Genomic DNA, 18,683 nt, shown 5'->3' on the forward strand with positions numbered 1-18,683 from the left:
TTGTAATGTCAGTAGGGGTTGGATGATAAAGTTTCAAGTTGTAATGTCAGTAGGGGTTGGATGATAAAGTTTCAAGTTGTAATGTCAGTAGGGGTTGAAGGATAAAGTTTCAAGTTGTAATGTCAGTAGGGGTTGGAGGATAAAGTTTCAAGTTGTAATGTCAGTAGGGGTTGGAGGTTAAAGTTTCAAGTTGTAATGTCAGTAGGGGTTGGAGGATAAAGTTTCAAGTTGTAATGTCAGTAGGGGTTGGAGGATAAAATTTCAAGTTGCAATGTCAGTAGGGGTTGAAGGATAAAGTTTCAAGTTGTAATGTCAGTAGGGGTTGGAGGATAAAGTTTCAAGTTGTAATGTCAGTAGGGGTTGGAGGATAAAGTTTCAACTTGTAATGTCAGTAGGGGTTGAAGGATAAAGTTTCAAGTTGTAATGTCATTAGGGGTTGAAGGATAAAGTTTCAACTTGTAATGTCAGTAGGGGCTAGAGAATAGAGATTCAAGTTGTAATGTCAGTAGGACCAGATTCAAATTTTGGTGTCAGCACAAGTCATTATAAAGTCTTATTTTAAATCAAATCATTATGTTTGCTCTTTGTGAATGCGAACACCCAATTACTTTCAGAAAGAGTTTCCACCCGCTCACACATTGGTTATTTTCACTATCAGCTTGTTGAGAAATACCTAACTCTAACCTATTGTAAACATAATCCACACCAATTTCTTGACCATTGCCGCAAAAAAAAAAAAAAAAAAAAAAAAAAAAAAAAAAAAAAAAGCTCCTTGCCCCACTTCATTCAGTAAAAGAAACGGACATGCGTTATGGACAAAAACACAATATATAGGTCTAATGCTATGCTAGATCTACAGAAGAAGGCTTTCGACCATAAAAAAAGAAAAATAAAGATTAGCCAAAAACAATATTTATTCGTGTGACAAATGAAAACACAAAAAAATATTGTGTATCCAGAAGCACTCGATTAAATAAATTCAATTAAACGGCGTTTTAAAATGTTTTTCCAAATTAAAATGAATGCGTTTGATACATGAATTTCCTAAGTTCATATGTTGCAGCATCGCCTTTAGGCTAGGCAAGTAGAAGTTCAAATGTCACCATGAAGTATTTTGTTTGAAAATGTAGTGTAGTGTTTCTTGAAAGATTTAAAGCAATCTAGAACACTACTTGAAATGGGGCATAAATAATTTAGGAGCCAAATGATGTTACAGTTTGACACAACATCTAATATTTTGGCTACAGCCGCAAAGTATAATAATATATTAATCATTTTTGGCTTATAAGTCACACGTTGCTGCGATCTAGCCCTACACTAGTGGTTGCTACGATCTAGCCCTACACTAGTGGTTGCTACGATCTAGCCCTACACTAGTGGTTGCTACGATCTAGCCCTACACTTGTGGTTGCTACGATCTAGCCCTACACTAGTGGTTGCTACGATCTAGCCCTACACTAGTGGTTGCTACGATCTAGCCCAACACTATTGGTTGCTACGATCTAGCCCTACACTAGTGGTTGCTACGATCTAGCCCAACACTATTGGTTGCTACGATCTAGCCCTACACTAGTGGTTGAGGTGCAGAGTTGTCCACTCAACCGCCAAGACTTCCGTGCGTTATAAAAAAAAACTTGCCTTCAGCATATGTTGACCATTATAAAAACCTTGCCTTCAGCATATGTTGACCATTATAAAAACCTAGCCTTCAGCATACGTTGACCATTATAAAAACCTTGCCTTCAGCATACGTTGACCATTATAAAAACCTTGCCTTCAGCATATGTTGACCATTATAAAAACCTTGCCTTCAGCATACGTTGACCATTATAAAAACCTAGCCTTCAGCATACGTTGACCATTATAAAAACCTAGCCTTCAGCATATGTTGACCATTATAAAAACCTTGCCTTCAGCATATGTTGACCATTATAAAAACCTAGCCTTCAGCATACGTTGACCATTATAAAAACCTAGCCTTCAGCATATGTTGACCATTATAAAAACCTTGCCTTCAGCATACGTTGACCATTATAAAAACCTAGCCTTCAGCATACGTTGACCATTATAAAAACCTAGCCTTCAGCATACGTTGACCATTATAAAAACCTAGCCTTCAGCATACGTTGACCATTATAAAAACCTTGCCTTCAGCATATGTTGACCATTATAAAAACCTTGCCTTCAGCATATGTTGACCATTATAAAAACCTTGCCTTCAGCATATGTTGACCATTATAAAAACCTTGCCTTCAGCATATGTTGACCATTATAAAAACCTTGCCTTCAGCATATGTTGACCATTATAAAAACCTAGCCTTCAGCATATGTTGACCATTATAAAAACCTTGCCTTCAGCATACGTTGACCATTATCAGTAGTAAAACACCCCTCGGTGACCGCACAGATGACAGGGATGACGCGTGACCACCGTGGGGCTCCGGATTGGGCGCCTGGTTCTATTTAGTCATTGCCCATAGTAGCGCACCGTATCCATAAATTAGGGTGCTCTTTAAAACGAATGTAGACCCCAAAGTTCTGATAGAGGCGACATAGATGCTCCGGGTTATTCGACCGCCGTTTGACCATAGATCAAATAGAGCCCATGACCCCTATCTTATGCAGGAGGCCCAATCATAGGCCCCAAGTGCTAACCTCTGAGGAACTATGAGCGCCAGATCACACACAGTTATCGAGGTGCACCCCCTCAGCTTTTAGATTCTTTTTATGGTAAAAGCTCGCTCAGTAATATTCCCAACAACTTTCCAACAACTTCCCAATATTTCGTGTCGATCAAACGAACGATTTAGTAATGCATAAAAAAAGAGTCATACACACACCCGTTTTGACACACAGAGACACACACACACACACATATATATATATATATGCAGAGGAAGAGAAATAAATACATAAGTAAATACCCATATCCATACCCATGCCTATACCTATACTTTTACATATACGCTTTATTACTAATAGTGCTGGTAAATATTCATATTATGTCAGTATAGATGCCTTTAAAACAAAATATGATAAGGAAATATAATAAATTAATTACACCTGAAGCTATTCCACATTTTTTTTAGTAATCCAATAATAAAGTGTTACAAAGGTGGAAAGAACTCACATGAAAGATGTTATTGTCATGTCTACATAATGCTGTGATGTGAAGTTACACATGAAGGGTGTGATTGGCATATCTACATAATGCTGTGATGTGAAGTTACACATGAAGGGTGTGATTGGCATATCTACATAATGCTGTGATGTGAAGTTACACATGAAGGGTGTGATTGGCATATCTACATAATGCTGTGATGTGAAGTTACACATGAAAGATGTTATTGTCATTTCTACATAATGCTGTGATGTGAAGTTACACATGAAGGGTGTGATTGGCATATCTACATAATGCTGTGATGTGAAGTTACACATGAAGGGTGTGATTGGCATATCTACATAATGCTGTGATGTGAAGTTACACATGAAGGGTGTGATTGGCATATCTACATAATGCTGTGATGTGAAGTTACACATGAAGGGTGTGATTGTCATGTCTACATAATGCTGTGATGTGAAGTTACACATGAAGGGTGTGATTGGCATATCTACATAATGCTGTGATGTGAAGTTACACATGAAGGGTGTGATTGGCATATCTACATAATGCTGTGATGTGAAGTTACACATGAAGGGTGTGATTGGCATATCTACATAATGCTGTGATGTGAAGTTACACATGAAGGGTGTGATTAGAATATCTACATAATGCTGTGATGTGAAGTTACACATGAAGGGTGTGATTGGCATATCTACATAATGCTGTGATGTGAAGTTACACATGAAGGGTGTGATTGTCATGTCTACATAATGCTGTGATGTGAAGTTACACATGAAGGGTGTGATTGGCATATCTACATAATGCTGTGATGTGAAGTTACACATGAAGGGTGTGATTGGCATATCTACATAATGCTGTGATGTGAAGTTACACATGAAGGGTGTGATTGGCATATCTACATAATGCTGTGATGTGAAGTTACACATGAAGGGTGTGATTGTCATGTCTACATAATGCTGTGATGTGTGAGAGTAGCTCTGGTGAACCATGTACTATTATTGAGGCCGACAAGATTTAAATACTTTTCATTTGCAGTCTAAATAGAAAGGCATCTACACACAATCTAGCTGACCATTTCTTTTAATCACACCTTGTGTACACCCTGTTGTACATTAGTTGTACATATGTTGTACATTTGTTGTACATTTGTTGTACATTTGTTGTACATTTGTTGTACATTTGTTGTACATTTGTTGTACATTTGTTGTACATTTGTTGTACATTTGTTGTACATTTGTTGTACATTTGTAGTACATTTGTTGTACATTTGTGGTACATTTATTGTAAATTTGTTGTACATTTATTGTATATTTGTTATACATTTGTTTTAACCTTGTTGTATATTTGTTATAAGTACGCATTTTTTGTGACGGAGTGGTCTAGCAGTAGAGAGCTGGACTGCTAACCTGTAAGTCTCGAGTTCGAATCCGGGTTCAAGTCAGTAGACCGTCCCTGAGTCCACCCTACTCTGATGGGTACCTAACTTACGTTAGGGAAAGTAAAGGCTGGGCATAGTGATGACCACACTATCTCTTCATATGCCGAGGTCACAGAAACAAGGGAACTCTACTTCACTTACCCCATAGATCGTCAGGTTTAAAGGGAAACTTTACGCATTTTTACACCATATACATTTGTTGTATATTTGTTGTTACTGCGTCTTGTGTACAACCTCTGGTAAATAACGCTGGATAAACAGATCAAATGAAATGTTGACTTGATTGTGAAGTGGTCACTGCTTCTTGTCGGACAAGTTCTATGGACGAATAGAAAGGTTCTGCCGACGTGGACAGTGGTCTTTAAACAAGTTTAATGCATTGAAAATACTTATGAATAACCACTAAAATGTTTCACGAATGAAAGAAATGCTTCTGAATAACCACTAAAATGTTTTATGAATGAAATCAAATGCTTTATGAACAAGCTTTAAAATGTTTTATGAATGACAGTAAATGCTTCTGAATAACAACTAAACGGTTTTACGAATGAAAGTAAATGCTTCTGAATAACTACTAAAATGTTTTATGAATGAAAGTAAATGTTTCTGAATAAGCACTAAAATGTTTTACGAATGAACGTAAATGCACTGTGAACAAGTGTAAAAGCTATGTGAAATGGTGTGAACGGTGTTCTATGGAGAAGAGATTACCAGGCTAAGCTCTAGGGAGCATCTCGTGCTAACAGGATGGCTAAATATATAATGCTAGGTCTGCGCTGACCAATCGATATGCCACGAACAAAGTCTCTCCACCGACCTAATGGCACGAGAATTGGGCTCTTCCACAATGTGGCTTTATGCAAACAGAGCAAAATGGATTTGGACGTAAATGTGTTTACGTTTAAAATAGAACCCACTATTTTTTAGTTTTAGGAATAGTGCAAGATCGTCTGGTTATAACTTTGTCAAGTCATTAGTACATGGTCACACGGCATGCCATAATTATATGGCTAGAATTATGGTCCAATCACTTGTCGGAACCCATAATCTTTGCCAACTGTAACATTGTAGAACGATTTTCATTGAAACTACCTAAATACATCTCACACTCTCACCGAAAACCAGTCCCATATCAATCACCAAAAACATGCAATTCTCCACCCCCCACCTCTGCATCCCTCACCTCTCCATAACTCACCTCTACATCCCTCACCACTCTATCCCCCACCTATCCATAACACCTCTCCATCCCACACCTCTCCATCCCCCACCTCTCCATCCCCCACCTCTCCATCCCCCACCTCTCCATCCCTCACCTCTCTATCCCCCACCTCTCCATCCCCCACCTCTCCATCCCCCACCTCTCCATCCCCCACCTCTCCATCCCCCAGCTCTCCAACCCCACACCTCTCCATCCCATACCTCTCCATCCCCACCTCTCCGTCCCTCACCTCTCCATCCCCACCTCTCCATAACTCACCTCTCCATCCCCACCTCTCCATCCCCACCTCTCCGTCCCTCACCTCTCCATCCCCACCTCTCCATAACTCACCTCTCCATCCCCACCTCTCCGTCCCTCACCTCTCCATCCCCACCTCTCCATAACTCACCTCTCCATCCCCACCTCTCCATCCCCACCTCTCCATCCCCACCTCTCCATCCCCACCTCTCCATAACTCACCTCTCCATCCCCACCTCTCCATCCCCACCTCTCCATCCCCACCTCTCCATCCCCACCTCTCCGTCCCTCCCCTCTCCATCCCCACCTCTCCATCCCTCACCTCTCCATCCCCCACCTCTCCATCCCCCACCTCTCCATCCCCCACCTCTCCATCCCCCATCTCTCCATCCCCACCTCTCCATCCCCACCTCTCCGTCCCTCACCTCTCCATCCCCACCTCTCCATCCCTCACCTCTCCATCCCCCACCTCATCATCCCCCACCTCTCCGTCCCTCACCTCTCCATCCCCCACCTCTCCATCCCCACCTCTCCGTCCCTCACCTCTCCATCCCCACCTCTCCATCCCCACCTCTCCATCCCCACCTCTCCGTCCCTCACCTCTCCATCCCCACCTCTCCATAACTCACCTCTCCATCCCCACCTCTCCGTCCCTCACCTGTCCATCCCCACCTCTCCATCCCCACCTCTCCATCCCCACCTCTCCATCCCCACCTCTCCATCCCCACCTCTCCATAACTCACCTCTCCATCCCCACCTCTCCATCCCCACCTCTCCATCCCCCATCTGTCCATCCCCACCTCTCCATCCCCACCTCTCCATCCCCACCTCTCCATCCCCACCTCTCCATCCCCACCTCTCCATAACTCACCTCTCCATCCCCACCTCTCCATCCCCACCTCTCCATCCCCACCTCTCCATCCCCACCTCTCCGTCCCTCACCTCTCCATCCCCACCTCTCCATCCTTCACCTCTCCATCCCCCACCTCTCCATCCCCCACCTCTCCATCCCCCACCTCTCCATCCCCCATCTCTCCATCCCCACCTCTCCATCCCCACCTCTCCGTCCCTCACCTCTCCATCCCCACCTCTCCATCCCTCACCTCTCCATCCCCCACCTCATCATCCCCCACCTTTCCGTCCCTCAACTCTCCATCACCCACCTCTCCATCCCTCACCTCTCCATCCCCCACCTCTCCATCCCCCACCTCTCCATCCCCCATCTCTCCATCCCCACCTGTCCATCCCTCATCTGTCCATCCCCACCTGTCCATCCCCACCTCTCCATCCTCCACCTCTCCATAACTTACCTCTCCATCCCCACCTCTCCACCCCCCACCTCTCCATCCCCCACCTCTCCATCCTCCACCTCTCCATAACTTACCTCTCCATCCCCACCTCTCCATCCCCACCTCTCCATCCCCCACCTCTCCATCCCCCACCTGTCCATCCCCACCTGTCCATCCCCACCTCTCCATCCCCACCTCTCCATCCCCACCTCTCCATCCCCACCTCTCCATCCCCACCTGTCCATCCCCACCTCTCCATCCCCCACCTGTCCATCCCCACCTCTCCACCCCCCACCTCTCCATCCCCCACCTCTCCATCCTCCACCTCTCCATAACTTACCTCTCCATCCCCACCTCTCCATCCCCACCTCTCCATCCCCCACCTCTCCATCCCCCACCTGTCCATCCCCACCTGTCCATCCCCACCTCTCCATCCCCCACCTCTCCATCCCCACCTCTCCGTCCCTCACCTCTCCATCCCCCACCTCTCCATCCCTCACCTCTCCATCCCCCACCTCTCCATCCCCCACCTCTCCATCCCCCACCTCTCCATCCCCCACCTCTCTATCCCCCACCTATCCATCTCCCACCTCTCCATCCCCCACCTCTCCATCTCCCACCTCTCCATCCCTCACCTCTCAATCCTCTGTCAGCTAACAAAATATTGCCCACCTCCATCAATTGATATAACACTGCCCAGTTCCACTCTATTCCTTACTAAACAGTTTATCTTAGGAGAAAATGTCTCACAAAATATCTTAACCAAAACCAGGTCTATATCAATATCCATGCTTATGTCTATATCTACATCTATGTCTATATCTATATCCATGCTTATGTCTATATCGACATCTATGTCTATAGCTATAACCATGGTTATGTCTATTTCTACATCTATGTCTATATCTATATCGATGGTCATGTCTATATCTACATCTATGTCTATATCTACATCCATGGTTATGTCTATATCTACATCTATTTCTATATAAATATCCATGGTCATTTCTATATCTACGCATAAATCTACGTCAAGGTCTAAGCTTATAATTATGTCTATACCCATGTCATTCCGATATATATATATATATATATATATATATATATATATATATATATATATATATATATATATATATATATATATATATATATATATATATATAAAATCATGATGTGTCTGTGTGGCGACAATCATCGTTTGTTTGTGTCCAACCATTCACACTAGCTCAGGTTGATTTGAATTCTGCACGCGTCAATATTGATTTTACAGAAAAACATTTTGGATACTTTTTTCCTATTAATTAGAAATGACTGCGTTCGTTTATCTATACACTTATAATTAGATATCTTCGTTCGATCTACATATTTTTATGGTTACTAAACATATTTAATGGTTGCTAAACATATTTAATGGTTGCTAAACTTATTTAATGGTTGCTAAACATATTTAATGGTTGCTAAACATATCTTAAGGTACAGAGGTTTAAATTTTGACTCTTTCAATCCAGGTCTGATCTTCGACAAAAGAGACAACAACACCCTTCTCGAAAGGTCTTTAACGCAGCAGTTCAGCCAACATAATGACGACAACGAAGATTTTATACTGCTACACCAAAGTGAAAGCATTGATACAAGTGATAGCTACAAAGTATCCCGAACAAGTGAGTATTGCTAGCACAAGTTTTCTTCTCAGTTGTTTACTTGTCATGTTGATTAGAAAAACTTCCCATTGAGGAGTATGTAAATGTTATGCCACTATCCAGTTTTTCATTGATGTTCCAAACATTGTCTCTCTAGTCTGCAAGATGCTGTCTGCCGGGGCGATAACTATCATAGGAGACATCAGGCCCCCAGCCCTGGATACGGTGCTGGACTACATGAATGAGACCCACATTCCTTTTATCTTCTTAAACAACCCTGCTGACCCCAGGAAGGTCGAGTCTAAGATAGCCATGCAGGTACAGTGTTAAACATAAACGAGAAATCTGTTTTCCTGTCACTAGCTGGTACTTAGGCCTGTTACGTTATATTGGATACTTTAACTAGCCTCAAACTCGCTGCTCCATAGTAGCCACTTTTTACTAGCTTCTCTAGAGGCGTGGATGGTAGTGGCATGGCTGGTAGTGGCGTGACGTTGGTAGTAATGGTGTGGTTGGCATTGGCGTGGCTGTTAGTGAAGTGGCTGGTAGTGGCGTGGCTGGTAGTGGCGTGGCTGGTAGTGGCGTGGCTGGTAGTGGCGTGTAGATCTAAGTATCTGTGATTGAAACCAACACAACAACCCTATCCTATCTAGAGATGTCTAAAAAAATGTCTCATTACTTTTTACATTTGCTCTATGCAGCTGCATTAGACACACATGTATAGATTCTAGTGCTATTTCAATGTTTGCATTAGACACACATGTATAGATTCTAATGCTATTTCAATGTTTGCAAGAGAAAAATAATGTATTGCTAAGACTTGTAGTAATATAAAATCGTAAGCATATTACATTCACGTTTATTGCATAATACATGAAGATAGATTCTCCTTTGTGTTTCTACGCGAATTTATTTATTATTTTAAGCTGTTCATATTGCAAATGTCGTGTTCATAAACTAATACGTTTGTACAATGTACGTGTTTTTACATGAACTATGCAGCTGATGTTGCTATCGGTACGCCATCACTCCATTTCAGGTGTACATGGAGCCCAGTATGACGAAAACTATAGTAGATATTATACACAACATTTATTTTTGGGAGAAGTTCTACTACATGTATGATTCATTAGATGGTATGTAGATATTATACACAACATTTATTTTTGGGAGAAGTTCTACTACATTTATGATTCATTAGATGGTATGTAGATATTATACACAACATTTATTTTTGGGGGATATCTACTACATGTATGATTCATTAGATGGTATGACTCATAAACCATTTTAATTGCTCAGGCTTTGCTTGATTATACATCTTATTTAATGACTATGAGTCATGTGTTTGATCTGGAAGAATAAGTGAAATTTAATTTCTATAGAGTACCTCAAATTCTTTAACTGAGATAAACTTTTGACAACGACAATTAAACACACGATTATTGTTATAATTGATGTTTTTACAATGAGAGTCAAACCATTGTCATAATTGATGAATATCCCGTCGACAGCAATCCCACGAATCGAACAAATCCACGACTACCTACACGACGATCCTAGCGCCAACCCCGACATCCGACCCCACAAGGTCACTACTGGGGAGTCCTGTTACAAGATGATAACAACACTCTACGAAACCAAGAAGTCGGAAGATTTGAGAATAATTCTCGACATAGAGCCCGTCAAGGCTGAGTTTGTTATAGAGCAGGTGGTAAGTGCTATCGTGCTGTTTGTAGCCTCACAACTACATTTTTTCGACTATTCACTTTGACTCTCTCTTCAACTTGTCTCACTACGCCGTTAATCCAATCATCAATTGACCTTCTGTATGTGAAGGCAAACGGTGGCCTGAGTGGGACAGACACGTCCCTGCTAACAATAAGTTTGATTGTATTTAGTACCTTACTTCGTCACATATTTATTTTGTCATATTCGCAGGATGTGGTAGTACATTACATTTACAAACTCTGTTTGTGAGAGTAGAAAGCACTTTAGCTTGTAAGTCAACTGGCAGCCCAACAATTTCCTTCATGTAGTCTTTGTATTTGTCTTTGTATTTATCGTTGTATGGACACGTTTTATCGGACATAAATAGGAGGCACAAAACTAGCGCCTATAGGGTCGTAGAGGGATTTTTTTCTTTATCTCCTTCTCTCTCCACCCCCACCCCATCCTCCAATCCCTCATCTTCTCAGCTAACCAAAAGAGAGGTAGGAAACTGAGAAAATGAAAAGTGATCAGGGACCAAATGGGGCCATTCCAATTCACGGCTTGTAACGTGGACACAATCTGGCCTCGTCGCTAGAATCAGAGATTCTCTGTGGTAACGGAGGGGGAGGGGCAAGGTGAACGGGGGGGGGGGGGGGGGGGAGAAGGGGGGTTGTAGGGGCAGTGGCTCTGGGTGTTGAGGGGAGGCTATAGATTTTTGTGTTAAATCAGGGCGTGCTGGGAGAGGTCACATTGTTATTACCTCGGGTGTAGGTTATCTTTGTACCGTCCACAGCAGCTTCAAGACATCAAGAGGTCGATCGACACCAATGGTCTGCTAGATGTATAGATTGGGTGGTTACACTCTGTTAGATGTGGTAGATTGGGTGGTTACAATCTGTTAAATGTGTAGATTGGGTGGTTACAATCTGTTGGATGTGGTAGATTGGGTGGTTACAATCTGCTAGATGTGTAGATTGGGTGGTTACAATCTGTTAGATGTGTAGATTGGGTGGTTACAATCTGTTAGATGTGGTAGATTGGGTGGTTACAATATGTTAGATGTGTAGATTGGGTGGTTACAATCTGTTAGATGTGTAGATTGGGTGGTTACAATATGTTAGATGTGTAGATTGGGTGGTTACAATCTGTTAGATGTGGTAGATTGGGTGGTTACAATATGTTAGATGTGTAGATTGGGTGGTTACAATCTGTTAGATGTGTAGATTGGGTGGTTACAATATGTTAGATGTGGTAGATTGGGTGGTTACAATCTGTTAGATGTGTAGATTGGGTGGTTACAATATGTTAGATGTGGTAGATTGGGTGGTTACAATCTGTTAGATGTGGTAGATTGGGTGGTTACAATATGTTAGATGTGTAGATTGGGTGGTTACAATCTGTTAGATGTGTAGATTGGGTGGTTACAATATGTTAGATGTGTAGATTGGGTGGTTACAATATGTTAGCTGTGTAGATTGGGTGGTTACAATCTGTTAGATGTGTAGATTGGGTGGTTACAATATGTTAGCTGTGTAGATTGGGTGGTTACAATCTGTTAGATGTGTAGATTGTGTGGTTACAATATGTTAGATGTGGTAGATTGGGTGGTTACAATCTGTTAGATGTGTAGATTGGGTGGTTACAATATGTTAGATGTGTAGATTGGGTGGTTACAATCTGTTAGATGTGTAGATTGGGTGGTTACAATATGTTAGATGTGTAGATTGGATGGTTACAATATGTTAGATGTGGTAGATTGGGTGGTTACAATCTGTTAGATGTGGTAGATTGGGTGGTTACAATCTGTTAGATGTGTAGATTGTGTGGTTACAATCTGTTAGATGTGTAGATTGGGTGGTTACAATCTGTTAGATGTGTAGATTGTGTGGTTACAATATGTTAGATGTGGTAGATTGGGTGGTTACAATCTGTTAGATGTGTAGATTGGGTGGTTACAATCTGTTAGATGTGTAGATTGGGTGGTTACAATCTGTTAGATGTGTAGATTGGGTGGTTACAATCTGTTAGATGTGGTAGATTGGGTGGTTACAATCTGTTAGATGTGTAGACTGGGTGGTTACAATCTGTTAGATGTGGTAGATTGGGTGGTTACAATCTGTTAGATGTGTAGATTGGGTGGTTACAATCTGCTAGATGTGGTAGATTGGGTGGTTACAATCTGTTAGATGTGGTAGATTGGGTGGTTACAATCTGCTAGATGTGGTAGATTGGGTGGTTACAATCTGTTAGATGTGGTAGATTGGGTGGTTACAATCTGTTAGATGTGGTAGATTGGGTGGCTACAATCTGCTAGATGTGGTAGATTGGGTGGTTACAGTCTGTTAGATGTGTAGATTGGGTGGTTACAATATGTTAGATGTGTAGATTGGGTGGTTACAATCTGTTAAATGTGTAGATTGGGTGGTTACAATCTGTTAGATGTGTAGATTGGGTGGTTACAATCTGTTAGATGTGTAGATTGGGTGGTTACAATCTGTTAGATGTGGTAGATTGGATGGTTACAATATGTTAGATGTGTTGATTGGATGGTTACAATATGTTAGATGTGTAGATTGGGTGGTTACAATCTGTTAGATGTGTAGATTGGGTGGTTACAATCTGTTAGATGTGTAGATTGGGTGGTTACAATCTGTTAGATGTGTAGATTGGGTGGTTACAATCTGTTAGATGTGTAGATTGGGTGGTTACAATCTGTTAGATGTGGTAGATTGGGTGGTTATAATCTGTTAGCTGTGTAGATTGGGTGGTTACAATCTGTTAGCTGTGTAGATTGGGTGGTTACAATCTGTTAGATGTGGTAGATTGGGTGGTTACAATCTGTTAGATGTGGTAGATTGGGTGGTTACAATCTGTTAAATGTGTAGATTGTGTGGTTACAATCTGTTAGATGTGGTAGATTGGGTGGTTACAATCTGTTAGATGTGGTAGATTGGGTGGTTACAATCTGTTAAATGTGAAGATTGTGTGGTTACAATCTGTTAGATGTGGTAGATTGGGTGGTTACAATCTGTTAGATGTGTAGATTGGGTGGTTACAATCTGTTAGATGTGGTAGATTGGGTGGTTACAATATGTTAGCTGTGTAGATTGGGTGGTTACAATCTGTTAGATGTGTAGATTGGGTGGTTACAATCTGTTAGATGTGGTAGATTGGGTGGTTACAATATGTTAGATGTGGTAGATTGGGTGGTTACAATCTGTTAGATGTGTAGATTGGGTGGTTACAATCTGTTAGATGTGGTAGATTGGGTGGTTACAATCTGCTAGATGTGGTAGATTGGGTGGTTACAATCTGTTAGATGTGGTAGATTGGGTGGTTACAATCTGTTAGATGTGGTAGATTGGGTGGTTACAATCTGTTAGATATGTAGATTGGGTGGTTACAATATGTTAGATGTGTAGATTGGGTGGTTACAATCTGTTAAATGTGTAGATTGGGTGGTTACAATATGTTAGATGTGTAGATTGGATGGTTACAATCTGTTAGATGTGTAGATTGGGTGGTTACAATCTGTTAGATGTGTAGATTGGGTGGTTACAATCTGTTAGATGTGTAGATTGGGTGGTTACAATCTGTTAGATGTGTAGATTGGGTGGTTACAATCTGTTAGATGTGTAGATTGGGTGGTTACAATCTGTTAGATGTGTAGATTGGGTGGTTACAATCTGTTAGATGTGGTAGATTGGGTGGTTACAATCTGTTAGCTGTGTAGATTGGGTGGTTACAATCTGTTAGCTGTGTAGATTGGGTGGTTACAATCTGTTAGATGTGGTAGATTAGGTGGTTACAATATGTTAGATGTGGTAGATTGGGTGGTTACAATCTGTTAGATGTGGTAGATTGGGTGGTTACAATATGTTAGATGTGTAGACTGGGTGGTTACAATCTGTTAGATGTGGTAGATTGGGTGGTTACAATCTGTTAGATGTGTAGATTGGATGGTTACAATATGTTAGATGTGTAGATTGGATGGTTACAATATGTTAGATGTGTAGATTGGGTGGTTACAATCTGTTAGATGTGTAGATTGGGTGGTTACAATCTGTTAGATGTGTAGACTGGGTGGTTACAATCTGTTAGATGTGGTAGATTGGGTGGTTACAATCTGTTAGATGTGTAGATTGGATGGTTACAATATGTTAGATGTGGTAGATTGGGTGGTTACAATCTGTTAGATGTGGTAGATTGGGTGGTTACAATCTGTTAGATGTGTAGATTGGGTGGTTACAATCTGCTAGATGTGGTAGATTGGGTGGTTACAATCTGTTAGATGTGGTAGATTGGGTGGTTACAATCTGTTAGATGTGTAGATTGGATAGTTACAATATGTTAGATGTGGTAGATTGGGTGGTTACAATCTGTTAGATGTGGTAGATTGTGTGGTTACAATATGTTAGATGTGTAGATTGGGTGGTTACAATCTGTTAGATGTGGTAGATTGGGTGGTTACAATATGTTAGATGTGAAGATTGGATGGTTACAATCTGTTAGATGTGGTAGATTGGGTGGTTACAATATGTTAGATGTGGTAGATTGGGTGGTTACAATCTGTTAGATGTGGTAGATTGGGTGGTTACAATCTGTTAGATGTGGTAGATTGGGTGGTTACAGTCTGTTAGATGTGTAGATTGTGTGGTTACAATCTGTTAGATGTGGTAGATTGGGTGGTTACAATCTGTTAGATGTGTAGATTGGGTGGTTACAATCTGTTAGATGTGTAGATTGGGTGGTTACAATCTGTTAGATGTGTAGATTGGGTGGTTACAATATGTTAGATGTGTAGATTGGGTGGTTACAATCTGTTAGATGTGGTAGATTGGGTGGTTACAATATGTTAGATGTGTAGATTGGATGGTTACAATCTGTTAGATGTGTAGATTGGGTGGTTACAATCTGTTAGATGTGTAGATTGGGTGGTTACAATCTGTTAGATGTGTAGATTGGGTGGTTACAATCTGTTAGATGTGTAGATTGGGTGGTTACAATCTGTTAGATGTGTAGATTGGGTGGTTACAATCTGTTAGATGTGTAGATTGTGTGGTTACAATCTGTTAGATGTGTAGATTGGGTGGTTACAATCTGTTAGATGTGGTAGATTGGGTGGTTACAATCTGTTAGATGTGTAGATTGGATGGTTACAATATGTTAGATGTGTAGATTGGATGGTTACAATATGTTAGATGTGTAGATTGGGTGGTTACAATCTGTTAGATGTGTAGATTGGGTGGTTACAATCTGTTAGATGTGTAGATTGGATGGTTACAATATGTTAGATGTGTAGATTGGGTGGTTACAATCTGTTAGATGTGGTAGATTGGGTGGTTACAATATGTTAGATGTGGTAGATTGGATGGTTACAATATGTTAGATGTGTAGATTGGGTGGTTACAATCTGTTAGATGTGGTAGATTGGGTGGTTACAATCTGTTAGATGTGGTAGATTGGGTGGTTACAATCTGTTAGATGTGGTAGATTGGGTGGTTACAATATGTTAGATGTGTAGATTGGGTGGTTACAATCTGTTAGATGTGGTAGATTGGGTGGTTACAATCTGTTAGATGTGGTAGATTGGGTGGTTACAATATGTTAGATGTGGTAGACTGGGTGGTTACAATCTGTTAGATGTGTAGATTGTGTGGTTACAATCTGTTAGATGTGTAGATTGGATGGTTACAATCTGTTAGATGTGGTAGATTGGGTGGTTACAATCTGTTAGATGTGTAGATTGGGGGGTTACAATCTGCTAGATGTGGTAGATTGGATGGTTACAATATGTTAGATGTGGTAGGCTGGGTGGTTACAATCTGTTAGATGTGTAGATTGGGTGGTTACAATATGTTAGATGTGTAGATTGGGTGGTTACAATCTGTTAGATGTGGTAGATTGGGTGGTTACAATCTGTTAGATGTGGTAGATTGGGTGGTTACAATCTGTTAGATGTGTAGATTGGGTGGTTACAATCTGTTAGATGTGGTAGATTGGGTGGTTACAATCTGTTAGATATGTAGATTGGGTGGTTACAATATGTTAGATGTGTAGATTGGGTGGTTACAATCTGTTAAATGTGTAGATTGGGTGGTTACAATATGTTAGATGTGTAGATTGGATGGTTACAATCTGTTAGATGTGTAGATTGGGTGGTTACAATCTGTTAGATGTGTAGATTGGGTGGTTACAATCTGTTAGATGTGTAGATTGGGTGGTTACAATCTGTTAGATGTGTAGATTGGGTGGTTACAATCTGTTAGATGTGTAGATTGGGTGGTTACAATCTGTTAGATGTGTAGATTGGGTGGTTACAATCTGTTAGATGTGGTAGATTGGGTGGTTACAATCTGTTAGCTGTGTAGATTGGGTGGTTACAATCTGTTAGCTGTGTAGATTGGGTGGTTACAATCTGTTAGATGTGGTAGATTAGGTGGTTACAATATGTTAGATGTGGTAGATTGGGTGGTTACAATCTGTTAGATGTGGTAGATTGGGTGGTTACAATATGTTAGATGTGTAGACTGGGTGGTTACAATCTGTTAGATGTGGTAGATTGGGTGGTTACAATCTGTTAGATGTGTAGATTGGGTGGTTACAATCTGTTAGATGTGGTAGATTGGGTGGTTACAATCTGTTAGATGTGGTAGATTGGGTGGTTACAATCTGTTAGATGTGGGTTTTTTTTAAAGATTCCCATATGCGTTGCTTCTTTAACCATACCTGCTATTCATCGAAAATATAGGTCAAATAGTTATACTTGGAAATGGAAAGATTTAAAAGTAAAAATAAAAGATGAAAAAGTAAATATAACTTGTACGTGAAATCATATAAAACTAAATACATTAATATGTATTTAATCTTAAAGCTTGTATAAACATGGAGAGCTTTAAACAAAAGAATTTAAAAACATAATATCCTTTGCTATCGATCTAAATCTGTTGGTTACAGACCAACCCTTAACCGTCAACGCTGATTCTGTTATTTTTTTTTATAACGGACAAAATTGTATGGAACAGCAAAGTGTGTACAATATTTCATCTTTACGATCTTTCATATCATGTTTTCCATCACTCTTCCCGCCATGTTATTTCTGCCTCACGGAACCTTTAGCAGCATCAGTTGTTGATTGTTTTTCTCTCTAGAAGTGGCTGATGTTTCAAAAAATTTATGTCATATTTCTTCTATTTTTTTTCCTTCTGAAAATCTTCTACTCATTTTGATTATCATTATTTATCATATAAGCCGTTAAGAAGTGTGTCGGTCTCTAATCGTTATAGGCACTTTGTCTTCGTTAAAACTGAAGAATGTCAAATTTTTACTTTCTCGTATATACGTAGTATAGAGAAAGTATTGTAATCGTGCAAAAAAAAAAAATCGAGATTTTTACAAATCTCGACGTTTTACACCTCACTGATACGGAAAAACATAATTTTGCAATCTTGTCCGTATGTCTGTGTGTGTGTGTGTCTGTCTGTCTGTCTGTCTGTCCGTGTGTAAACACGATAACTTGAGTACCGTTACAGCTAGGTTGATGAAATTTCATATATAAGTATTTTATCAAAATCGTAGATCCGTATCAACTTTTGAGCGATTTCCGATAACCGGAAGTGGTACTTTTCCTACTTTGAATTTTTCAAAAGCCTATAACTTGAGTACTATTTCAGATAGATAAATGAAATTTCACATGTAAGTAAAAGATCTAATTCTCTACCTTCTGTTAAATTTTGAGTAATTTCCGTTGACTGGAAGTAGTAATTTACGCTACTTCCGATTTCTCAAAAAACTAATGTAAATTTTTAAAGTACTAATAATATTGCGCACTATTATACGCGTTTTTATTCGGCGTTTGCTTGGTGCGCAATGTTTTTTTTATGAGATTCTATTCTATTTTTAAAAGTTTAAGTATTTAAAATGGATTAAAAATCATAACTATATCCCCAGTTACCATCCCCTGTTGTTTTATATAAGAATATTCGAGAAAGTTTAGGGGAGATCACTCCCGGTTTAT

At 40.4% G+C, this 18,683-nt stretch overlaps 1 protein-coding gene across 2 annotated transcripts in view; it reads left to right on the top strand.

Moving 5' to 3' along the window:
- Positions 1 to 18,683, top strand: part of LOC131950959 (glutamate receptor) — a 42,809-nt gene that overhangs the window by 12,726 nt on the left and 11,400 nt on the right. The window contains exons 3-6 of one of the 2 annotated variants that reach the window (XM_059313187.1): positions 8,822 to 8,974; positions 9,111 to 9,271; positions 9,993 to 10,089; positions 10,468 to 10,667. In XM_059313187.1, coding sequence (XP_059169170.1) covers positions 8,822 to 8,974; positions 9,111 to 9,271; positions 9,993 to 10,089; positions 10,468 to 10,667 — 611 coding nt within the window. Of the gene's footprint in view, positions 1 to 8,821; positions 8,975 to 9,110; positions 9,272 to 9,992; positions 10,090 to 10,204; positions 10,225 to 10,467; positions 10,668 to 18,683 lie in introns of those variants that run through there. The other variant, XM_059313188.1, reaches the window with a different exon arrangement.

Source organism: Physella acuta, unplaced genomic scaffold, assembly GCF_028476545.2.
Source record: "Physella acuta isolate Inbredline_101_S28 unplaced genomic scaffold, ASM2847654v3 ptg000792l, whole genome shotgun sequence".
Taxonomy (NCBI): Eukaryota; Metazoa; Mollusca; class Gastropoda; family Physidae; genus Physella; species Physella acuta.